The sequence below is a fragment of the Aquila chrysaetos genome, chromosome 10 (assembly GCF_900496995.4).
Source record: "Aquila chrysaetos chrysaetos chromosome 10, bAquChr1.4, whole genome shotgun sequence".
In the NCBI taxonomy this organism is placed as follows: domain Eukaryota; kingdom Metazoa; phylum Chordata; class Aves; order Accipitriformes; family Accipitridae; genus Aquila; species Aquila chrysaetos.
Genome location: NC_044013.1, coordinates 11,128,724 through 11,152,281, shown reverse-complemented (window position 1 = coordinate 11,152,281; position 23,558 = coordinate 11,128,724). Strand labels below are relative to the sequence as shown.

The 23,558-nt window shown below is 70.1% G+C and overlaps 3 protein-coding genes across 4 annotated transcripts; 2 read left to right on the top strand and 1 right to left on the bottom strand.

Moving 5' to 3' along the window:
• Positions 1-854: 854 nt before the first annotated feature.
• Positions 855-7,378, top strand: FAM131A (family with sequence similarity 131 member A). The gene is given in 7 exon segments (XM_030029251.2): positions 855-1,140; positions 1,142-1,185; positions 2,894-3,018; positions 3,988-4,081; positions 4,350-4,532; positions 4,728-4,856; positions 5,289-7,378. Coding segments are annotated over 7 exon segments (1,077 nt in total). The 5' UTR covers positions 855-1,084; the 3' UTR covers positions 5,735-7,378.
• A 277-nt stretch (positions 7,379-7,655) lies between these two features.
• Positions 7,656-9,461, top strand: LOC115347543 (heat shock protein beta-7-like). The gene is made up of 3 exons (XM_030029034.1): positions 7,656-7,797; positions 8,607-8,758; positions 9,243-9,461. Exons 1-3 carry the CDS (start codon positions 7,656-7,658, stop codon positions 9,429-9,431), a joined length of 483 nt encoding a protein of 160 aa, XP_029884894.1. The 3' UTR covers positions 9,432-9,461.
• A 93-nt stretch (positions 9,462-9,554) lies between these two features.
• CLCN2 (chloride voltage-gated channel 2) lies at positions 9,555-22,550 on the bottom strand. Of its 2 annotated transcripts, XM_030029033.1 has the most exons (24): positions 22,436-22,550; positions 17,599-17,755; positions 16,942-17,073; positions 16,699-16,827; positions 16,094-16,227; positions 15,927-16,004; positions 15,738-15,816; positions 14,991-15,116; positions 14,832-14,916; positions 14,621-14,722; positions 14,450-14,534; positions 14,217-14,372; positions 13,662-13,731; positions 13,364-13,474; positions 12,898-13,111; positions 12,667-12,800; positions 12,393-12,544; positions 12,205-12,310; positions 12,061-12,134; positions 11,472-11,522; positions 10,838-10,876; positions 10,498-10,602; positions 10,330-10,416; positions 9,555-10,236 (listed from the first exon to the last, which is right to left on the bottom strand). In XM_030029033.1, the coding sequence occupies exons 1-24, from the start codon at positions 22,484-22,486 to the stop codon at positions 10,027-10,029; spliced, it is 2,667 nt and encodes an 888-aa protein (XP_029884893.1). In that variant the 5' UTR covers positions 22,487-22,550; the 3' UTR covers positions 9,555-10,026. The 2 variants fall into 2 exon arrangements, with proteins under 2 accessions (XP_029884893.1, XP_029884892.1); XM_030029032.2 differs by lacking the exon at positions 11,472-11,522.
• Between the last annotated feature and the right edge of the window lie 1,008 nt (positions 22,551-23,558).

Sequence of the window (23,558 nt, the reverse complement as noted above, 5' to 3'; positions counted from 1 at the left end):
AGAGGGAGGGCCTTTAGGCTGCTCTGGTAGTCTGCTTGCCAAGGGGGAGGGTGGCACCCTGGCAGTGCCCTTCTGTGCCAGGGAAAAGGTTCTGCAGTGTTAATTGCCATCATTAGGTTTCAGAACGAACAGACAGCTTTGGCTGCAAGTTATCGCCTCAGCCTGGCATCAGCACTGGCCTGGATCTCCTGCAAGGGAGGTCGCTGTGGTGCTGTCAGAGGTGATGTCCTAAAGCCTGCACCCTCCTGCCCCAAACCCAGCTCCGGCGAGGCGGGACCCCCAGCCCCATGTCAGGGGCTGTAGCTTCACTCCAGCAGCAGCACCCCCTCTGTGGGTTGGGGTGGGGGAGGCAGGGCCTGAGCCCCCCTTTCGTGGGCAGGCCTGGGGCCGTGTTGCTGGAGGGTCCCTGTCCCTTGTCCCCCTGAGGGGCTCGCTCGGGGCCCCCAGCGCCGGGCCGTGCCCCTGCCTGGGCGGGGAGGACCGGGACCGGGGCCGGGGCCGGGGCCGGGGGGCGGCGGGGGCCGCGGCGCCCCGGGGCCGGGCGGGGCGGCGCTGTCCGCGGTGCTGGCACGGCGCTCTCCGCGGTGCCCGGCCTTCCTCTTCTCCTCCTCCTCCTCAGCCCCTTCCTTTTCCTTCGTCCATCCTCCTCCTCCTCGCGCCCCCCTCCTCTTCCTCCGTCCCCCTCTTCCTCTTCCTTCAGCCCCCCTCTTTCCTTCATCCTCCCCGGCTGCCGTCATCCCCCTTGTCCTCTCTTTCCTCATCTCCCCTTCCTCCTCTTCCTCCCAGCCTCCCTCTCCCCCATCCTCCCCTCCCTCATCCTTCACCCCCTCGCCCTTCCCTTCTCCAGCCTTCCTCCTCCTCTCCCTCCCTCTCCCCCATCCTCCTCCTCTTCCTCCCCATCTCCCTCCCCCCTCCCGCCTCCCCCGTCTCCCTCCTCTTCCTCCCCCAGCAGTGACGTCTCTGGACGTGCTGCTCCCCGGCCCGGTGCAGGCACCGATCGGGGCTCCGGCACCGCGGCCCGGCCCGGCCCGGCCCGACCCGGCAGCAGCCTCCGGTGGGGCTCGGCCGCTGCCCGGGGCCGCCCATGCGGCCGGGGGGCGATGCGGGCGGCGCGGAGCCAGCGGTAGTGCCCGCACCGGGGCCCCCCCGGGAGCATGGGCTGCATCGGCTCCAAAACCACCATCGGTGGGTGAGCGGCACCGGGCTGGGACCCGGGGCGGGGGGGGGGGGAGTGTTTGGGGCCCGTGGGGGGGGGGTCTTAGGGTACGGAGGGTGTAGGGGGGGCTGTGGGGAGGCTGCTGTGGGGTGGCCGGGGGTGCTGGGATGAGGGTGTTGGGGGCTGGGGGGATGTGGGAAGGTGGGGGGGCTGCTATGGGGGAGCTGAGGGGGTCTAGGGGTTAGGGTGGCCGTGTAGGGGGTGGTTTATGGGGATTGGGAGGCTATGGGGGCTGGGGATGTGGGGAGGTATGGAGGTGGGGAGGGGGGCACGGAGGGTTGGGGTGCCTAAGGATGGGGGGGGGTACAGGGAGCTTGAGGGGCTCTGGAGGACGCGGGTACACGGAGGGGGATGTGGGCTCTAGACGGATGGGGGTTTGGGGCCTGGGGATGCTGTTCTGGGGCAGCCGCGTGGCCCAGGGGGTGCGGGGAGATACGGGAGGCGAGGGTGTGTAGGGGCTGGGGGACTGAAGGGGCTGGGGTGCAGCTCTAGGGAAGACGGTGGGTGGTATGGGGGGGGTGCAGAGAGCTGGGAAGGGGGTGTGGGACTGGGGTGTTGTTCAAAGGCCTGGGAGACGATGGGGGTGCTATGAGAGGGATAGAGGTGTTTGGGGGGCTATTGAAGGGGCTATGGGGGCTGGCGGGGATGTGCTGCAGGGTGTGGGATGCCACAGGGGTGTTGTGGGGGTGCTGCAGATGTCCTGGGGGTGCTGCAGGAGGGATGGGGGCGATGAGGGCTGTGGCCGTGATCCGAGGGTGTTCTGGGGGCTGGGGCTGGTGGGGGCTGGGACGATGCTGGGGGTGTTGCAGACACGCTGGGGGGGGGGGGGCCTGGGGGTGTTGTTGCTAGGGGGTTAGGTGTATTGATGCTGGAGCATCACCACAGGGTGCCCCTGCCCACAGCTGGGGATGGGGGCAATGCCATCAGCAGTTTCTCCAGGAGCCAGGGGCTACCCCCAGATGGGGGTTGGGGGGAGCACTGTTTGGCCCCCCATATCCCACCTCACAGACGGTTTAGATCAGCCAGGCCCACCTTGGTGCAGGGAGAATGAGGCTCCTCAGGGACATCCTACCCCGGCCCCTTGGGGACTGGCCTGGCCTGGGGGGCCGCAGTGACAGGGGACCCTCCCTGGCCCCGGTGCTTGAGTGTCAGTGCCCGAGGGGGCAGGGACCCATCCGATCGGGATGCCGGTGCCAGGAGGTCAGGCTGTTGGGGCAGAGGACGGCTGCAGCTGCTTTTATTGCCCCCATCCCTTTTTGCTCCTTTCCCTCCTGCCCCAGAGATGGGGAACTGGGGAGGGGTATTTTGGAGATGGTGGAGGGGCGCCAGCCCCCCGCCGCAAGGCCAAGCGCCGTCTCCCTCCACGTCCGCCTGCCCCAGTTCGTCCCCCCCCCAGCCTGGTCCAGCTGCCCCCACCCCTCCCAAAACAGCCGCCAAGCCGGGACGGGCGCCCGGACCCCGGTGCCAGGCTGGGGCCGTGCGTTACCGCTGACAGAGGCGGAAGAGTTGCCCGAGCGTGAGTCACCCATGCCGCAGCACCCAGCTGCTCCCAAGGAGCCCTGCAACGAGTTGTGTCTGGTCTCAGACCGAGCAAGAAGCCGCCGTCCCCGGGGTGGGGGGCTGAGGGGGTTGCCGGCAGGACGTTGGTGCTGAGACCGGCCCCGGCTCTTCCCGCAGTGGCCGTGGACACGACGCTGTGCGTGGAGTGGAAGGAGGTGAAAGCACTGTCGCCACTGAGCGCCACCCGCCCGCTGCCCCGCCTGGTGCGCCAGGCCTCCTTCGACAGCCAGGACTTCCTCCAGGTACCGCCGAGCCCAGCCGTGCCCGGCCAGGGTGCCCGTGTGCCGGCACCCCGCGGCGGGGCACCCGGCCTGGCCGTGGCTGGGGGTGCGTGGGGCTCCGCTGCCCACCCGGCCCTGCCAGCTCGCAGCCGGGCTCCGGGGCTGCTCTGACGTCAGCCGCAAGCCGGGCTGTATCCTGGGAGAAATCAGTCCACGGTGCCTCGTTGCCATGGCAATGCAATTTGTTGCGCGCCTCCAAATCCTGCATCGCTTCCCCCGTGGCCACGGGCTCGGGGCCTGGCGTGGCCGGGACGGGCAACGAGGACGTGCGGAGGGATGTTCTGGCACGGCGGGTGCTGCCGGGGAGGCCGGCCGTGGTGGCCTTGCGCGCGCACGCGTGTGCGAGCTGGGGGGCACGCTCAGCGGTACCAGGCGTGCACACGCGTGTGTGCGTGCGCGTGCATGTGTGGAGGTGCACGTGTGTGTAGAGTACACGCACACATGGAGCGAGCACGCGTGTGCGTGCAGTGAGTTCATGTGTGTGCGCGGTGAGGAGGGCCCTATCTGCAGAGAGGGGATGCGTGTGTGTGAGTGGGCGTGTGTGTGCAGCGAGTGCATGTGTGTGTCTGTGGTCAGTGCATGTGTATGAGTGTCTCTGTGTGTGTGTGTGTATACATGTGGTTATGTGAGCCGGCACGTGCAGGTGTGTGCACTGAGCACGTCTGCGCGTGCACATGTGTGCATGCACGTATAAGAGCGCAGGCGCGAGCGTGCACACAGGCGTGCGTGTACCCACCGCCCCGTGCGTAGCGGCTGTGACATCCCTCTGCACACGTGTGCGTGTGTGCCTGTAACACGCCTGTCTGCACAGACACGCCAGGACCCACGGGTTGGGCACCAAGCAGGGCCGAGCCCCCTCCCGGGGCACGGGGGTCCCAGAGGGGTGGGCAGGGTGGCCGGGGGCCGTGACGCCCCTGTCCGCTCCGGCAGGTCAATGTTGAGGACACTGTCGAGATGCTGCCCAAGTCGCGGCGCGCGCTGACCATCCAGGAGATTGCCGCCCTGGCCCGCTCCTCGCTGCACGGTAACTGCTCGCGTGGCCCGGGGGCATCCGGGGAAGGGGGGGGATGTCTTCTGTGGGTGAGGGGGCTGGGCTTCTTGGGGAGGGCGTTGGGGTCAGCCCTCCGGGATTTGGGGGGCTCAAGGCGTCCCTGGGTTCCCTGGTGGCACCCAAGAGGAGGGCATGGGGGTCCCAGGTCCCAAGGGCTGGAGGCAGGGGGTGCCGGGTCATGGGCTCTGCGGAGGGGGCTTGGGGTGCCCGGGGGGTGCTGACGCGGGGGCACATCTCGCAGGCATCTCGCAGGTGGTGAAGGAGCACGTGACGAAGCCAACGGCTATGGCGCAGGGCCGCGTCGCCCACCTCATCGAGTGGAAGGGCTGGTGCAAGCCGGTGGAGCCGCCCGCCGCCCTGGAGAGCGCCTTCAGCTCCTACTGCCACCTGAGCGAGGGCGAGCAGGAGGCACGCTTCGCTGCCGGTGAGCACCGCGCGGGGCACGGCCGGCGGGCACGCTCCTCCGCTGCGGCCGAGGGCAGCGCTGGTGGGGCGGCTTGTCCCCATCCGTCCATCCATCCGTCGGTACCACGGCACCGTGGGCACGGAGGCGGTGGGGCAGGGGGGATTTTGGGGGCGCCTCCCAGTGCGTGCGTGACCCGTGCCTGTCCCGTGCCAGGAGTGGCGGAGCAGTTTGCCATCGCTGAGGCCAAGCTGCGAGCTTGGTCCTCGGTGGACGGGGACGACTCCAACGACGAGTCCTACGACGAGGACTTCATGCCCTCCACAGAGAGCTCCCAGCCCACCGGTAAGCACCATGGGGAGCAGGCACCCACCAGGCAGGCAAGGTCTCCGGCTGCCGGTGTTGGTGTCCTGCTGCCAGTGCCAAGGGTTGGAGTGGGGTGCCCGATGCCTGGGCACTTTCCCCAGCCTGGCCACCCCCTTACGGGGCAGTGTCCCTGCCTGGCACCATGGCAAGCAGTGCCCGTGCCGGGGATGGGGAAGCCCTGCAACGTGCCACCATCCCCGGTGCCAGGGCATACTTTGCTTTTCCTTTGGTGGTCACCGGTGCCACACGTGCAGCAATTTGTGGGCAAAGGGGATACAGTGCCTGGCATGGGACTGCTTCCATCCCCCTGCTCCCATCCTGCGGGGCACGGGGCTGGCGTGGGGGGGCGCAGCCGGCAGCCCGTGGTGCCGTCAGCCCTGGACTGACCCTGGGCATCCCGGTTCTCCGCAGAGCTGCCCGGCACGGTGCCCGCCAGCGCGCTGCTGCGAGACCTGCTGCAGGGCCACCTGTGCCAGCTGGGTGTGCGGCACGGTTCCTGCGAGCCGGAGAGCGACTCCTCGCACACCCTCTCCCCCGAGACCCTCTGCTCCAGCCTCTGCAGCCTGGAGATGGTGTCCCCCTCCGAACTCACTGCCAAACTGCTGGGCTCCCTGGGGAGCGAGGACCTGCTGCTGCCCAAGCTGCCCCCCCCGGCCAGCCAAAGTGCCTTGCGGGGCCTGGCACGGCTCCGGTGCCAGGACTCCCTCTACTCCGTGTCCTACGCCGAAGCCTGCCTCTCGCCCGCTGAGGATGAGGTGGTGCTGAGCAAGGACTTCCCGCTCCGCCGGAAAGTCTCCGACGTCGCCTCCTCCGGGGTGGCATCGCTGGAGGAGGAGGAGGAGGCCGAAGAGCCCTGATGCCCCCCTGGGGTGCCCTGCCTCTCCCGGCGGGGGTTCAGCCCCCCCGCCGCCGCCCTCCGGCCGGACCCCGCACTGGGCGAGGGACGGGCCCTGCCGCTGCTCCCCCTCGCTGTCTGGGCGCAGGGGGGGGGGTTCGGGGGGCCGCTGCAGCCCCCCCAGCCAGTGTGCCCCCGCCGTGCCCTGGCGCCGCTTGGCCACAGCGTTGCCCTCCTGGATTTTTGCATGAGAGCGGGAAAGGGGCACAGGGAAGGGCTTTTGTGGGGGGGGGGGTCTGACACCTGCCCTGATGCCCAGATGTGCCCCCCAAAACTGATGGGACGGAATCAGTGGGGCCGGTTGTTCGCATGTTCCCCCCTCAAACCGCCCCGGGCTCATCTTTCGGGCACAGCCCCCCCCGCCCCCCCGTTGGCATGGCTGAACCTCTCCGAGCATCCTGTGGTGCCCCCGCGTCGTGCCCAGCACCCTCGGCTCGGGGCGGCAGAGGGATTTGGGGAGCTTGGGGGCTTTTCTCCTCTCTCCCCGGCCGGCTTTTATCGGACTGAGTTTTAAACTGTGAACTGCTGCCTCGGGGCACGGGGCCAACAGGGGTGCCGGGGGGGGGGCCGCAGGTGTGCCGCGGTGCCGCGGCTTTCTATACTTTTGTACGTGTATGGGGTTGGCACGGGGAGACTGCGGGGCCGGTTGGGGGCCAGGTGGGCATGGCATGGGCCCCCAGGCTGGGGGCTTTGGGCCACCAGCGACAGCACCCCCAAGCCAGCCCCGCAGCAGGGGGCTCAGCCCAGCCAGGGACCCCCAAGTCTGCCGTGGGGCAACGTGGGGTGGAGAAAGGGGGGAGGCGGCGGGACCGACGTCCCCGTCACTGAGTCACTCACCCCTAGCAGGGAACCAAGTGCCTACACGAAGGGCGACCAGCTCCCCCGTCCTGGCCGGGGGTGGCACCCCAGCTCGGGGGCCCCCCAAGGCCGTGCCGGGGGTCCGGGCACGCCATTTGGGGGAGGAATGCCAGTTTTTTGCCAACGCTTGTGTCCCCCTTCCCGCATGGCACGTGTTCTCGTGGAGCCGCTCGCCCGCTGCATGCTGCTCCTCGCCCGGCCCGGCCACGGCCCCCCTCCAGCCCTGCACCCCGGGGTGCCCCCAGCACCCGCTACGCCCCTGGTCCTGCGCACCACCCCCCCCCAGCACCCTCCATCAACCTCCGCCAGGCACAGCACTCGTTCCCCCTCCCCGCCGTGGGGTGCCCAGCGTGGGGCTAGCTCCCCTCTCCCTGCATGGCCAAGCTATGAGGAGGTGCAGGGGCCAGCAGGCCTGACGCCATGCCGATGGGCTCCCTGCCACCCGCCACCACCCGCCCCCTTTCCGGCAACAGCGGCTGCTCCCCACGGCACCGGGATGGTTTTGGGGGGGGGGGGGGGGGGGGGCTACGGGCTGCCTGCAGACGGGTGGAAGGCTTTGCTCTGCCTCTGCGCACGCGTGCGCACACCTGGGAGCGTATGTGCGTGTGCACGCGTGTGCACACCCGCGGGAGCTGCCGGAGCCCCCCCCGCCCCGCCGCGGCGGCACCCGTCGGGTACCCATGGGGTGCCCGCACCCCGGCACCCCCTCCTCCATCCCGCCAGGTCTCGAATAAAGTCCATCGTGCGAGCGCTGCGCCGGGCACCTCTTCTTGGGGGTGGGTGGGGGGGGCACCTCCTCCCTGGGTGGGATGGCAGGCTGGAGGTGGCGGCAACACGTGTGCCCCCCCCCCCTCCCTGCCGCAGCCCCGCGGGGTGACGGCGAGGCCTCGGCCCTTATCTCGCATTCCTGGGGCCGGGGTGCCTAATTATGGGCATCTGGCGGTGGCGGCGGCGGCGGTGGTGGTGGCAGGCGGCCGGCCCCCTCCCAGCGGCGGGGGCCGTGGGGGGCGCGGGTGGCAGGCACCATGGCCTCGCTCGGCTCGGCCTCCGCGTACCGCGCCGAGCGCGTTGGCGCCTACGGCCAGGGGCACGGCGAGCCCCGCTTCGAGGGCGACCGGCGGCACGGGCCCTTCGGGGCACGGGCACACGAGGCCTTTGGGTACCCAGGTATCGGGGATGGGGGGGGGGGGGGGGGGGGGGCAGGGGGGGGGTCTCTGCTACCCCAGGGAGGGTCCCTCTCCAAGGGTTATCCGGCTGCTCTGTGCCTGGGCACAGCGTGGGACCCCCACAGCACAGACCGGGGGGGGGGCTGGGAGGGGAGCCCCGACTCTGCCCCCCCAGGTGCCCCATGACTCTCTGGACTGTCTTCCAGCCCTTCCCCCGCCAAGTCCCTTTGTGCCCCTCCCCACGTCCCCAGTAACCCCGGTGTCCTTGCTGTCCCCAGGCCCACCGTGTCCCCAGCTCCCCCCCCCCCCCCCACCCCCCCCAATGTCCTTTCTCACACCCCCCAGACCTTCCTGGCTGCCTTGATGTCCTCAGCCCCCCTGTGCCCCAGACCCTTGGTGTCCCCTGCTAGCTCCCACTTTCCTGTACACACCCAGAGCCCCCCAGTAACCCCAGTGCCCCCCCCCAAACCGTTCCCCCCAGACTTTCCTGGCCGTCCCGTGTCCCCAGCCTCCTGAGCCATTCCTCTGCTGTCCCCAGGTCGTCCAGTGCCCCCAGACCTTCCCAGTGCCCTCGGGTACCCCCAGACCCCTCAGTGCCTCCTGCTACCCCAAGACCCTCACCCCAGACCACCCAGTACAACCCATACCCCTGGGGCCCCCCAGTTCCCCCCCAACCCCCAGTGCCACCTGCTACCCCCAGCCCCCCCTGCCATGTCACCAGGCTCTCCCCACACCCCCCCGCCAGTGCCCCAGCCCCTGGGCACAGTGCCCACATGCCCCCGTGCCCGGCAGCCCCCCCGATGCCCGCAGGGTCCCCGGGCACCGTGTGCCCCTGCAGCCTGGGCACCTGGGTGCGCGCCCAGGGTGACACCTACCAGGTGGTGGCCGACGTCAGCCAGTTCGAGCCCTCCGACATCGTGGTGACCACCTCCAACTGCCACGTCGCCATCCAGGCTGAGAAGGTGAGGAACCCCAGGGGGGGCAGCATTTCCCCCCCCCCAGCACTGCCCTGGCCATGGAGCAATGGGGGTCCTGGCCCACAGCACCCCCTCCTGTGGGATGGGGGGTAACTGGGAATGGCCCCTGCTAGCATTGGGGTAACTGGGAACCATCCTCACTGAGAATGCGGCAACCAGGAACTCCTGCCCCGTTGCATTCTCTGCTGGGGGTTGGGCAATTGGGAACAGTCCCTGCTGGCACTGGGGTAACTGGAAATTACCCCACCCCCAAGACTGAGGCAACTGGGAGCTGTTCCCTCCTGGCATTGGGGTAACTGGGAAATGCCCGAGTCGCTGGGTAACTGGGAACTGCCCTGCTGAACTCCCTGCTGGAGCCGGGGTGACTGGGAGCTGCCCCATCACTAGCGCTGGGGTAACTGGGAATGTGCTGTGTACCACCACGCCACACCATGCTGTGCCCCACCGTGCCGGCGCTGCCTCCCCGCAGGTGGCTGAGGACGGCACCATCTGCGACACCTTCACCCACAAGTGCCAGCTGCCCGAGGACACGGACCCGCTCTCGGTGAGCTGTGCCCTCACCGAGGCCGGCACGCTGGTCATCACCGCCCGGCGCCGTGCCAGCGCCCGCCCCGGTGAGCCCCCGCAGCTGCTGTACCGCAGCGAGGCCACACTGTGAGCCGGCACCGGGTAAAGAAAGGCTTCTTGCCCCGAGTGATGCCAACCCCGGTGCCGCGGTGAGGCTCAGCCGGTGCCTGCTGGCGGTGCCCGCCCCCCACCTCCAGCCCCTGAGTGCTCTGGCTCTGTTTATAAAGTCCTTTTATTAAATTAATATAAAAATCTCTGTATTTACATGGGGAGGGGTGCACAGCGAAGAGGCAGGATCCCCCTTCCCAGCCATGAGGTGCCGAGGAGAGGGGCAGTGCCCACCCGTGTCCCCGTGGGCACCCCGACCTGATGTCCCTCTGCCCCCCGTGCCACCCCGAGCAGGGACATTGCGGTGCCCGTGGGGGGGGGGGGGGGGGGGGGGTGGTGAGGGTGGTGGCCGTGCCGGGGGGGCACCGGGGGCTGGGGGAGGGCAGAGGTAGCGAAGTGGGAAGCCCCAAGAGCTGGCAGGGAGGCAGGGAGTACAGGCAGGCTGGGGGGCACCTGGCCAGCCCCCTGCACAGGGCGGGGGCAGCGGCACTGGATTGAGGGCGCCCACCCCTACGCCGAGCCCGGTGCGAGCGGGCACAGGGCGGGCATCCCCCCCCGGCACCTGCCGGGGGCCCGTCTCACTGGCCCTTGGGGGTGTCGTCGTCTTCGTCATCGCCCCCGGGACCGGCCTCGCGGGGCATAGGGTGGTGCTGGTGGCGGTCCCAGAGCTGGCGCAGGGCGGTGGTGTCGGGCTCGCCGGCGCTGGCGGTGCTGTCGCGGAAGCTGGCGAGCGGCGGGCGCACCTTCACCCCCTTGGCCGTCAGCGAGCCCTCGATGGCCTTGCGCAGCTGCGGGCACCCCAAACCCGTGGGCGGGCGGCTCCGGGTGCTCCCCCCCCCGTGCCCCTCCAACCCCCCCAACCCCCCCCCCGCCCCGCTCACCTCCTTGAGGGACACCATGCCCACCAGGCGCCCGATGCTGGTGACGTACGCGTGGTCCAGGCCCAGCAGCGAGAAGATGGTGTGGGTCTGTGGGAAGAGGGGGCTGAGTTGGGGGTCTGGGGTGGGGGGGGGGGTCCGGGCGGGGATCCGTGGAGGGCGCGGGCGCACCTTGTGCAGCGAGGTGTGCTCCACCAGCTGGAAGGGCGCGGGGTCGATCTTGGCGCTGCTGAAGTCCACCAGCTGGTCCAGCTGCTGCTCCTCCCACTCCAGGATCTGGGGAGGGGGAAGATGCCATGGGGCAGCGTGAGGGGGCACACAGCCCCCCAGGGTGCCATCGAAGCCCCCCCCCCCCCCCCCCCCCCCCCCCCCACTTAGCGTTATGGGGACACTGGAGTCGTCCGCTCCCTGTCCCCCCCCCCCCCGCCCACCTCACGCCTCGGCGCCCCGCTGGGATCCCCTGGGTCCCCGTGGGCGGGAGGGTCCCGCCTGCCCCTGCCCACCCCCTCACCTCCGCCGGGGTCATCCTGTCACCCAGCTCCATCTCCTCCTGCAAAAGAGGAGAGCGTGAGCAGCCCGGCAGGGCAGCGGGCAGCATGCCCGCACGCCGGCTGCAGGCAGGGCGCCGGCGGGGCACGGGCAGGGAGCGAGCGAGGTCCAGGCAGGGCGTAGCGAGGTCCAGGCAGGGCGTAGCGAGGCCGCAGGCGGCGGCGGGCGCGTAGGGCGCGGGCAGCACATGCGGGCAGGGCGCGGGCGGCACGTGGGCGGGTCGCGGGCAGCGCGCGGGTCAGGGGACGTGATTGGTTGAGAGGACCTAGGTCACACCACGATTGGTCAAGGCGGGAGAAGCCGGGCTTGCGATTGGTGGAGGGAGCGCAGGCTGTGCCACGATTGGCTGAGAAAAGTGGGGCAAATCCCATGGCCGCGACTGGCCGAGAGGCTCCGCCAAGAAGGTTTGGGATTGGGAGGATGCACACCATGATTGGCTGAGCAGAATCGAGACGGTCTGAGATTGGCTGCACACATGGGCCAAACATGATTGGCCAAGCAGAATCTTGTCAGGCCCCTGATTGGTTCAGAGATCCATGCTGGGCCCTGATTGGCTGAGAGGAGCTGTGCCCAGCCTGCGATTGGCTGCAGCTTACCACGATGGAAATGCGGACGTGTTTGGCCTTGCGATAGGCCATGCCCTGGGCCTGGCACCAGGCGGGGAGAGACAGCGGTGTTAGGGCATGGCGTGGTGGTGCCATGGGCAGGGACGGGCAGGGATGGGCAGGGGAGGGAAAGGACCAGCAGGGATGGGCAGGGATGAGCAGGGATGAGCAGGGAAGAGATGGGACAGGCACGGATGGGCAGGGGAAGGGAAAGGACGAGCAGGGAAGGGATGGGAAGGGAAGGGAAGGGATGAGCAGGGGAAGGGTTGGGACAGGTAGGGATGAGAAGGGATGGGCAGGGAGGCCAGGGATGGGAAAGGATGGAAAGGGATGGGAAGGGACAGGCAGGGTTGAGCGGAAATGGAAAGGGATGGGACAAGAATGGGAAGGGGTGGGCAGGGTGGGGCAGGGTGAGAAGGTATGGAAAGCAATGGGCAGGAAGGGGCAGGGATGGGCAGGACTGGGAAGGAGCACAAAGGGGTGAAAAGGGACGGGAGTGATGGCAAAGGATGGCAGCTGGGAGAAAGGGTCAGGCAGGGATGGGAAGGGGAGGCAGGGATGGGCAGGGATGGGCGCTCACCTCGGTAGGCTCTGCGGCGCTGTTGGCACAGAAGAGGCTCTTGAGGGCGATGCCGGTGTGGTCCGTGGTGCCAGCTGCGGGAGGGGAGGGGGTGTCAGCGGGGGGGCGCAGGGGAGGCCGGGGGGGGGCCGGGCGCAGACTCACCCGGGGGGCTCTCGGCTGGGCCACTGGGCACCCGCTTCAGCGCCGGCTTCAGGGGCTTGCGGGGGGCAGTGCGGGTGGGGGCACCCGAGGAGGCCTCCGTGCTGATCTGCGGGGGGACGGGGTGGTGGGGGGGATGGCGGCGGGGGCCACGCTGGCCGGGCGTCCCCCGAGGCGGCCGCCTCCCTCACCTGGAAGCGGATGCTGGCATCGGAGAGCCGGTGCCCGTCCTCGGCCAGCATCTTCTGCCGCAGGGCCTGGAGCCGGCGCTGGGGGCTGAGCTGGTGGCTGAGCAGGGCCCCCACCTGCGCCCGCTCGATGGAGCCCAGCAGGATCATGGACTCTGCCGGCGGCAGCGAGGGGCCACGTTGGCTCCTGAAGCCCCCTATGCCATCCCCCCGCTGCCATCCCAGCACGCCCCACGGCCGGGGCGGGCGCTGGCAGAGCCCCCTGCCCCCGTCTCACCAGCCGACTCCACCAGCGGCAGGCTCTTCATCTTGGTGCTGTGCAGGACGTGCTGCAGGTCCCGGTACTTGCAGTTGAGGGTGACGTAGCGGATGTCCCGCACCATGATGTCCTCCACCCGCACGTTGTATTTCCTGCCCAGGGAGGGTAACGGTGACCTCGGAGTAATGCCACCCCCTCTCCTCGTGCCTGGTGAGGGGCTTGGGGACAGGGCAGGGGACACGCACTCACTCGTGGTGGCCCCAGCCCAGCTCAGGGAGGTAGGGCAGCTTCTTGATGCGGATGATGCTGTCGTAGAGGGAGGGCTGGAGGCTCTGGGCCACGGCGTTGGCCAGGATGACGGCAATCATGACGGGCAGGATGTGCGAGATCTGCCCCGTCAGCTCGAAGACGATGACGGCCGTGGACACCGTGTGGGTGACGGCACCTGACAGTGCGGCTGCCCCTGTGCCCGTCCCCGGGAGACATGGGGGCGGCTGTCCGGTGCTGCCTGCCAGGCTGGGTCCCCACCCCGGGTCCCCACCCCTAGGGCATCCACCACAGCCGGAGCCCTTGGGACCTCCCGGGGACATCCCCAGTGGTGGTGTCACCCCCCGTCCCTGGGAACACCACTTCAGCCCTGGGGAACCCACCGGACCCTTTGGAGCATCTCCAAGTGATGCCCACCACGGTGTCCCCGTGCCGGCCCGGTGCTTACCCACCACGGCGTAGCCCCCCGGCACGATGCGGTAGGTGTTGCTGTCGGTGTGGATGCCATCAGGGAACCAGGCTGCCATGCTTTCCCCCACCAGGCGCCCGAAGGCTGCCCCTGCCCGCAGAGAGGGGCTGAGAGTGGGCACGGGGGCTCTCCTGGCACCCGACCTGGCCTCGCGCCCTCTCCTCTGCCCCGGCGCTGCCGGGGAAGGGGACACCTCGGGATGCCCATGCGTGCCCCAGTGTAGGCTGGCAGGCAGCTCCCTCCTCCTGCCATGCCCTTGCGGGGTACGGGCTCTCACCGATGACGAAGACAGGCATGAAGGCTCCGCAAGGCACTGGGATGGTGGTGGCCAGGGCCGACATCCAGAACTGAGTGGGAGATGCAGACACCCGTTACTTGCTCCCCCCGGCCCGGCCCTGCCTCCTGCCCCTGCCGTGCCGCCCAGCCGGCTGCGGTGGAGCAGCACGTGGGTACCACACCGTGCCGTGGGGCAGCCCCGCTCCTCCCAGGGGCAGGCACCCTGCCAGCACCTCCCTGGTGGCATCTGGGAGCAGCCAGCCAGCACCTCCCTGGTGGCACCTGGTGGCACCTGGCCAGGACCTCCCTGGTGGCACCGGGGGGCACCATGCCAGCACCTCCTGCTGGCACCTTGGTGGGCTCCCGGCCAAGATCTCTTTGACGGCATGTCGGCAGCACCCAGCCAACACCTTGGTGGCCTCTGGGAGCAGCCACCCAGTGCCTCCCGGTACCACCTTGCTGGCAACCACCCGGCACCTCCCCGGTGGCATCCAGGAGCCCCTCCCCAGAGCCTCCTGCTGGCACCCTGGGGCTGACAGGGGCAGGAGACACCCACCTTCATGAGGATGAAGACGACGAGGGTGACGAAGACGTTGGAGCGGGGGTGGCGCCAGGCCTCCAGGATGCCCAAGTACTCAAACTCATCGCTGAGCCCCTGCTTGGCCCACGTCTGGTTGTCGAAGAGTGTCACCAGGGTATCCTTCTGGGTGAGCTGGTGATGGGCAGGGGTCAGCTGGGGCTGGCGGTGGCCCCGGGATGGGGACTGGTGTGCCACCCCATGGCGGGTACCTGGCCAGCCATGAACTGTCCGAAGCCGGGCGGGAAGGTCAGCGTGGAGATGAGCAGCGTCACCAGGGCAGGGAAGAGCAGGCGCCTGGCGGGGTGGCACAGGGTGGGAGAGGTGACGTTGGTGCAGCCCCAGCTCCACCGCCCCGGTCCCGGGAACCGCTGGGCACCTACTTCTTCATGAGAAAGCGGTTGATGGTCTTCTGGCGGCGCATGAACTGCACGATCTTGCGGTTGAGGTAGACGAAGAGCGCGCCCCCGAAGCCGCTGGCGATCCTGGGCAGAGGCAAGGGATGAGCACCCACACGTCCTGCTGCCACCACCGCCATCACCGCCACTGCGACCCCGGGGGTTTTGGGACGGGCGCCGGGGTGGCCGCACTCACCCGATGACGGCGAAGGCGGGCAGCTCCTGCAGGTCGAAGGGGAAGTCGAGGCGGAAGCGGGTTTTGAACAGCGCCGTGATCGTCTCTGGGGGACGGCAGGGGTCAGGGGGGCTGGGGTGGGGGGACCCCCATGCCTCCCCCCACCCACCCCGGAGGTACCTTCGTCCTTGTTCCAGACGGCGAGGACGCGGAAGATGAAGGCGCTGAAGGTGGCGGCGAAGAAGCCGCGCCAGTAGTTGCGGACGGCGAAGAAGGTGGAGGTGACCTCGATGCTGAAGAGGACGCCTGGCACCGGGGGGAAGCGCACGAGGGAGGCGGCGAAACCCAGGTGGGTCCCCGGCGCCCGGCATGCTTCCCGCCCCGAGCCCACGCTCGTGCACGGCCCGCGGGGGTCCGGCCGGCCCCACGGCCACGCTACGGGGCGGTTCAAGGGCTTCCCTGGCAAAACGTGTGACCGGTCCCGGGCTGGCCACAGCAGGCATGGCGGAGCAGCAGTCGGCGCAAGCAAGAGGGTAGCGCGGGGACGTGAGCAATGACATAACGGTGACATAACGGGTGGCGCTGGGGTTGGGGGGGGGGTGGCACGCAGACAGACGGACAGACAGATGGGGCAGCGCAGCAGGCAGAGGGCAAGGAAAGAGTTAGACACGTCACCAACCTACGGGCAGGGCTCAGCGGGGCCGGAGCAGGGAGCTCCCTGGAGCGCAGGGCGGCAGGGGAGAGGACGAGAGCAGACGTTACACCTCCGAGAGGATGGTGCCCGCTCCTCCCTTCCTCCTCCCCACCGAGCAGCACTGCCCTTTCCCATGCCAGCCGTCCTGGGGGTCCTGTTTGCCTCGCCGGGCAGACCCCGGTGCCCGGGTGGGAGGTGCGTGGGGGTGCGGGGGGGGCCCAGGGTGACCCTACCTCCGATGGGGGCGGCGAAGCAGCAGCCGACACCGACGGCGCAGGCGGCCGCCAGCATTTCGATGTTCCTCGCCTCGTTCTGCGGGCGAGCCGGGGGTGAGCGGGCACTGCCCCCCCGCCCCGGGTGCTGCCAAACCTGCTGGGGGGCACAGGCGGAGCCCCCCCCCGGGGCCAGCCCACCCTGCTCACCTCGTAGATGCCCCCGAAGAGGGAGAGGAAGCGGCTGAGCAGGGCCGCGCACATGCTGGCGATGTGGACGAAGGGACCCTGCGGGGACAGCGAGGGGGCTGAGGACGGTGCCCCCCCCCCCCCCCCCCCCCGCCCTCTGCCCTCCCTGCCCCAGGCACTGCCCTCACCTCCTTGCCCAGGGGCATGCCGCTGCCCAGGGCGCACGTGAGCCCGATCACCTTGGCCACAAAGGTCTTGAGGGTGAGGTACTCCTTCAGCACGACGCCCCGCAGGATGGTCTTCATCTCAGGGATCCCTGAGCCTGGCACCGCAGGGACAGCCTTGACCCACGGCCATGGAGGGGGAACACTGGGGACCCCCTGCCCCCTAGTTCTGGGGGAAATCCTTGATGCTCTGACACACCCCACTGCCATAGGGAGACCCCAGGGACACCTCTCACCACAGGACAGTTGGCAGGAACAGCCCCATGGCCATGTAGGGACAACCCATAGCCCTCCAGGGACCCCAATCCCATAGCCCCCAGGAGACCCTCTGAAGGCTAGCCCATAGCCATAGGAAGACCCCTAAGACCCCCCCCAGACCCAAAGCTCGGGAGGTCATCCACCCCACAGCCCCCAGGAAACCCTCTGAAGACCAGTCCATAGCCCTTGGAAGACCTCCAGGACTCCCAACCCCATAGCCCAGGAGGACACCCAGGCAGCTCCCAACCCACAGTCCCATCCATGGAGGGGACACCCCGTCAGGGTGCAGACAGCCCCCCACGGTACCCTACCCACGGCCTGGGGGGCAAGGATCTGGGTGAAGCCGGCCGAGAAGGTGATGAGCACGGTGGGATAGGTGACCCAGGCCAGGTACTGCAGCAGCACGTTGGTGTCCAGGCCCCCGTACATCCACTTCTGGGCTGTGGGCACAGCCGGCCAGGCGGGTCACGGGTGGCAAGGGGCATGGCACGGCGCTGCGGCATGGCCACCCCATGCCCCGCCACGGCCCCAGGAACCCACCAATGCCCGCTCACCTTGGAGGCAGGTGGCGATGGCGAAGTCCATGGCCCAGCTGACCAGCGCCATGACCAGCCCCAGGAGGATGAGGAAGACCCAGTCTTCGCCCACCTTGGAGATGAGGAACCGCTGGCACTGCAGGGCGCAGACTGCGGGCACAAGGGCAGGCTCAGGGCCGGGCGCCCCGGGGATGGGCACGCCGCGGCGGCAGGGCCAGGCTGGCAGGTACACAAGCGCTCACAACCGGCGGCACCGACCCAGCACCACCGGCACCGTCCGGTGCGGGAGCACCACCGTGCCCAGCCGTCACAGCCATACCGCGACCACCGGCGGGCAGGATCGGCGGGCTCCGGCTGCGCACAGCCGCACACGGTGCCGCCAGGCACGCACCTCCCACCAGCACGGCCCCCCTGGCACGGCCCCAGGCAGAGGGGCTGGGGGCCTCCGGGTCCCTGCGGCGTGCCCGGCTATTTTAGGCCATTGTGTCCCCGCTGCCCGGCGGGCAGGTGGCATTGTCCTCGGCGCCGGTGTCCCGTGACAGCCGGAGAAACCCTACCCGCCGCCACCGCCACCGTGGCAGGGTGGGCAGCCGTGCCTAGACCAGGTGCTGCCGTGGGGCTGTGCCCACCGGTGTCGTTCCCCGCCCCCGTGGCCCTATCCCCCGTGGCCCTTACCGCGGCAGGGGGCACAGCGGCCCTGGGTGTACTCCAGCAGCTCGGAGGGGCGGCGGGGCCGGGGGGTGTCCCCCTCCCCGTGCCCCTGCTGCAGCCGCAGCCGGGCCGCCTCGTCCTTGGCGAAGGTGCCCAAGTCCTGGGTGTAGCGCCCGTACATCTGGGGGAAAAGGAGCGGGGGGGCGTCACGGGGGGGCTGGCACCCCAGCTGTCACGCCCAAGTGGGGAAACTGAGGCAGGGGAGCAGCGGGCACGCTGGTATGGCCTCCCAGCACTGGGGGGGGTGCCAGGCGAGGGGACAGGCGGCCATGGTGCTCCCAGGGGAAGGGGCAGCGGTGCTTCTGGGTGCCCGCTGGGGTGTCAGAAGAGGCCGGGCAGATAAGGAGCGCGGGGATCGATGGAGATCATTATGCCCACGTGCCCTGTGCAGGCAGCTGGCACCACTGGTACCAGTCCCCAGCCCTACCCATGTGCTTCAGGCACCTCAACCACTTGGTTGAGGGTGGGGAAGGGCCTCTGGCGATGGGAGCACGGCCAGTCTGGCTGGGAAACTCTCTGAGGGCTGGTACTGGGGTTGTGCTGGTGCTGTGCAGGCGCCTTCCCTCAGCATAGAAGCAGGGCTGGGATGTCCCCCCCGGGAGGCAGCCTCAGCAGACCACACATGACATGAGCTGGCTGGTCTCAGCCAGCAGCAGGGAGGCAGGAGGGCAGTGGGGGGCAAGGCATACCCCCAGTCCCGGGGGAGAGGGGGACACGGCATCAGGCACAGGGTGGTCCCTGGGCTATGAGGAGGGGGTTTGGGGAGCAAGGGGATGCAAGCGGCTCTGTGCCTCCTCCTCAGCTGCCTCCTGCCTGGCCGTGGCACGTGGCCTGGCCCCAGCAGGGAGGTGGCCCTGGCAGTGCCCCCCGTGCCGGCCAGGAGCTCTTTGTGCCCGTCCTCCCCGCCGAGCCGGGGGCATTTGTCCCGCATTGGCGGGCACTGCCAAGGACTCGGTTGCTTGGTTTCCGCCTCGCTCCCCCCGGCACGACCTGAATGCCAAGTGCCAGAGGTTGGCCCGGCACAAAGGGAGGCTTCAGGGCCGCGGAGGCCCTGCCAGGCTCCCACGTCGGGGCGACGTGAGCCCCATGCCGATGGCGTGCCCACCCGCCGTGCCGTGCCAGCACAGCACGTGGCTGCCCAGCCGGGGCGCAGCCGCCCTCCTCCGTGGCATGGCCCGTGCCGGCGCCCGGCAGAGGGGCAACGCCACGGGTGGGCACCACGCTTGGCACGTGGGCAGCCCAGCCCTGGCTGCCGGCAGCGGTGCCCGTCCCGGATGCCTGGGTCCCGTTCACACCCCCCTGGCCTGCTGGCACGTGCCAGCTCCCCGTGGGGATGGCGCGAAGGTGCGTTTCTCACGGGGCATCGCTCCTGCCCAGGTCCCTTTGGCAGGGAGCAGAAAGCAGCCAGAGCGGCGCCGGATGGATTCGCTGCTGTCTAATACCCGGGTTGTGCTCGGCAGCAGGAGGGAGGGTGGGGAGGCAGGCGGGGGGGGGGGTGAGGGCACATTCATTTCCATTGCTGACCCTTTCCTGGCATGGCTTTTCCCCCAAACTCCTGCTCAGCACGGGCTCGGTGGCTCCTCGCCCTATGGAAACGTGCCGGGGGGAAGGCACGCGCCAGGCGGAGATGCCGGCACAGCCACCTCGGGGGGGGGGCCGGATCCAGCATCGGCTGCCAGAGGAGGACCCCGGCCCCGCACGGGGCCCTGTGTTCAAAGGCTCCCTTCGGGCGAAGCTTGTTTCCTCTGGAAGACGAAACGGGCCGGCACCCCGAGGAGTGCTGTCCCCCTGCCAAACGCCCGCCTCCCCCGGCCCCACTGCCGCCCCACAGCCGGCCCCGGCCGGGACCGGGGCACCCCCCAGGCCGAGTGCCCCCCAAACCGGCTCCGTGCCCACCTCCTGGGGCCGTGCCGGGGGCTGCCACGCTGCCCCCCGGGGGGTTTGGGCACCCGGCAGGATGCCCAGCCCCAGGGGGTCCAGCCTGGTCGAGGGGAGAGGATTTTCCTCTCCCCCCTTCCCCTCGTTTGCAGCCAACCCCACCTGCAACAGCAGGGATGCAAGCGAAGGGGTCGTGGCACCCCGCTGCCACCCATCACCCCGTGCCACCCCTCTGCCCCATGCCACGGCCCCGCAGGTAGGACACGGGACCCCGGGGGTGCCCCGTGCCGGGCAGCCACAGTTGCCGTGCTGGCAGCCCTGGCACGGCTGTGGGGCCGTGGTGAAGGCCAGTGGTGGGCTCTCTCCTTCCTCCTCTTCCTCCTCCTCCTCCTCCCGCTCGAGTTATTTTTCCACAAAGGCCTTTTGAAACACAAACAGCCCCGGGACTCCGGCCTCCGCCGCGAAGCAGCTGAACAATCACAGTGCCGGGCGGGCAGGGAGCGGGCACGGGGCTCGGGGGGGGAGCTGGGGGGGGGGGCACCCGGGGACACGGGTGCGGGCCAAGGCCGCTATGTCGGCCTCGCTCCTGCGGGCACCGGCCGTGCCACAGCCCCCCAAGCAGTGCCAGCCCACGGTGCCCGCTGCGTTCGGGCGATGCTGCGCCTGCGGCGGCGGGTGCTGGCATCTGGTGCTGCCGTGTCCCCGTGCCACCCTGTCCCATAGCGCTGAGCTTGCTTGGCAGCGGTGCCCACCTCCACATGGCCGATGCCAGCCAACCTTCCCCCCAAACCGTGATGCTGGGGGGGGGGGGGGGGAGGATATTTAAAGGCGGAGGGTCCCCCGGGCTGGCAGGGGGCAGGCGGGGACCAGGGGGTGTTGTGTCACGCTGCCCGTCTTAGCCGGGCTCTAATCGCCCTGAGCGGCTCCGCAGTGAACAAGGGCAGTTTGTCAAGCTTAATCCCCCCTCTCCCGGGGGCCCTTTGCTCCCCACCTCGGCAGCCTGGCATGCGGGGGGCACTGGGGCTGGCGCGTACCCCGGCACCCTTGCCATGGCCGGGGGGTCCTCACGGGCACCCACCCAGCGTGGGGTCCCCAGGGAGGGACGCCGTGGCCCGGGGAGACCTTCAGGGCTGGGGCTGTGCCAGCCCCCAGTGGCACCATGGCCATGGCACCCCGGGGCTGGTGAAATCTGCGGGGGGTAAGGACGTGGCGTGGGGACGGGGCTCTTCGGGCATGGCTGGGCACAGCCCTGCAGCGTGGCTGTGATGCCCCGGCTGTGGGCACGGGCAGCAAGAGCTGTCTCCCCAGGGCTGTCCCCAGGGCGGTCTGGCTCGGACCAGCCCGTAACAGGCTCCAGCTGGATCCTGACCCTCCTGGCAAGTGCAGGCAGGAGCTGGTGGTGGCTCAGATGCACTGGGGAGGGCCGGGCACCCCTCCTGCCCAGCATGCGCCCAGGTGGCTCCCGAAAGCCAGGCGTGAGGCTGTGGGACAGGAGCCCGCACCCAGCCTCACCCACGAGCCCCAGGCGGTTTCCCGAGCCTCGCCACAGCCCAGAGGCCATGGGGATGGGCGCCCTGGGGTGCCCAGGGCACGGGTGCTACCCCGCCCGGAGGAAAGGAGGGCAAAGTCTGCCGGCACCACGCAAGGCTGCCCCGATGCCAGCCCAGCGTGCCTCTCCCCTCCCATGCTGCCCGCAGGCTCCTCTGCCCCGCAGTGCCCGGCTGGGCTGGCCTCTCTGCCCAGCCACCGTGGACACAGCGCTGGGGGGGGGGGCAGTCCGGTGCTGGAGGGTGGGGGGAAGAGGCACCCCCACGGCTCGCATCGGACAGTGCTGCGCACCCCTGCTTGTGCCCCTGGCTGTTCCCCGGCTCAGCCCTGCCAAGGAGGCACCACGGGGGCGATAAGATCGTGGAGATGCCGGCACAGCCAGGGCTCCCATGGCCAGCCGGTGCCCCACAGCCACCCAACAGCGACGGAGAAGGAGCAGCTTGGGGTGGGCACTGAGGGGAACCCCCAGACAAGGGTTTTGGGTGCTTGGAAAGGCAATGGGAAGGGTGCCTGGTGCAGCAGTACCCTGACACCGTCCCGTGCCCACGCGCCGGGTGGGCAAGCCTCAGCAGGGCCGGCCCCCGCTCGCAGCAACCAGCTCAGGCTCTCGGCAAACTCGGGCAGCCGTGGGCACGGGTGGCCTGCAGCAGCTCTGCCCCCCGCTTCCCTGCCCACCTCCCCAGGCCTGCCTGTCTGAATGCCTTTGCCGGGGCAAAGTACCCATTTGCTAAGCCACCCTGGGCACCATCCCAACCAGAGGCCAGGGAGAAGCACCTTTGCCTGAGATGTCCGAGGACCGTGGGCAGCGGAGGGGCCGTGGGCACGGCGGGGAGGGAGGACACCTCCGGGACAGTCGGGCGCCTGGGTGCCAGCGGGGAGGCCTCTGAGGGGAAGGCTTCGTAAACATGGGGCTAAGGTTGCAGGCAGGGGAGATACACTATCTTGGGGGCAGAGGGCCGGGGACACGCAGCGCGGGGGGTGAAATGTGCCCGGGCGATGCCTCTGGGAGCCCCCACAGGGTGGGCATCACCCCCCCAGTGATGAGGGCTTTTGGGGGGGGGGGGGGATGAGGTTTGCGCAAAAATCCTGCCCCGGGGGTGGGGGCTCGGTCGAGCTCCTCCACCGCCGGGGGGGGGGCCGTGGGGTGGCCCCCCTGCCCCAGCGCCCTGCCCAGCCGCAGCGCGGAGGCGGCACCCCAAACCGGGCACCGCGGAGCTCATTGGCGCTGCCACCCTGAGCGGGGCAGCACCCCCAAACCGCCCATCTCCCCGCTGCGCCCAGTGCCCCCCCCCCCCAACCCCGGCGCCCGGTGTCCTCCGGTGCCCGCCCCCCCCCCCTCCCGCCCCTTCCCGTGCCCGGTGCCGGCCGCACTCACCAAGGTCTGCTCATACTGCAGCGCCCGCTGCGCCTCGCTCTCGGAGGCCATGGTGCCGCCGTGCCGGTGCCGGTGCCGGTGCCCGCGGCGGCGGCGGCGGCGGCTCCTCCCGGGCCGAGCGGGGCGGGCCCGGGGCAGTGCCCGGGGGAGGGACCGGCCGCGCTCCGCCTCCACCGACAGCGCCCGGCACCGGCAGCCAGCGCCGAGCACCCAGCGCCGGGCTCGGGGCAGGGGGTGCCCGGCCGAGGGGGCTCTGCCCCGCAGCGGGGTCCCTTCTACCCGTGGGCTTCGCCCACAGGTTTCCCAGCTGGGGATGGCACCCGTGGGCAGGCAGGCGGTGGGTGCAGGTGGCGTGGGGTGACCGGGGGTACAGCTCCCTGTGGGACACGTTGCTCCCGCTTCCCACGGGCGCGAGGGGCTGGCGTGGGGCTGGCACTGCCACTGGTCCCTGCTTCCCCGTGGTTTTTCACCGGTGGGATGTGGGCAGCGGGGCAGGGAGGACCGTGCTGAGGGCACTGCGGGCAGCCAGCCGCCAGGCTCATGGCCGTGCCTGGCTGGGGGTCAGATCTGGGGGGGGCGGAGCGCCACCTCGGCACTGTGGGGGCTCACCAGAAGGACCCCAAAGCTGGCAGGGACCTCATCCTTACCGTGGTGCCGCTCAGCGTCCCAGGACTGCCAGCCCCAGGGAAGGAAGGTGGGCTCCGCTCTTCGCTGCCGAACCCGCTGGGCAGCGGCGGCTCAACCCTCTCCAGAGGGGCACACGGGCAGAGCTTGGCACCGGCAATCCTCGGGCAAGCTGCTCCGGCATGGCAGGTTGGCTGCCGGGACCCCCGTCTCACTGCTGCCACGGGCTCAGGGGCAGCCGGGGCAGCCGGCAGGGCCGAGCTCGCCCTGCTCCCCAGGGCACCGCATGGCACCTTTGTGGCAAGAACTGGGCGCGGGGAAAGAAAGAGCCGTGGCACTGCTGGGCTGGTGCTGCGGGACCAGGAACGGGCTAGTTCTCACCGCCCGGGTGCCACCCTCCAGTTTGACGTTGGCACCCCCAAGGGTGGGTGACGATGGCCGGGCTGGGGGCTGGGATATGCCCTGCGCCAGCCTGGGAGGGTTCATCACCGGACATGAA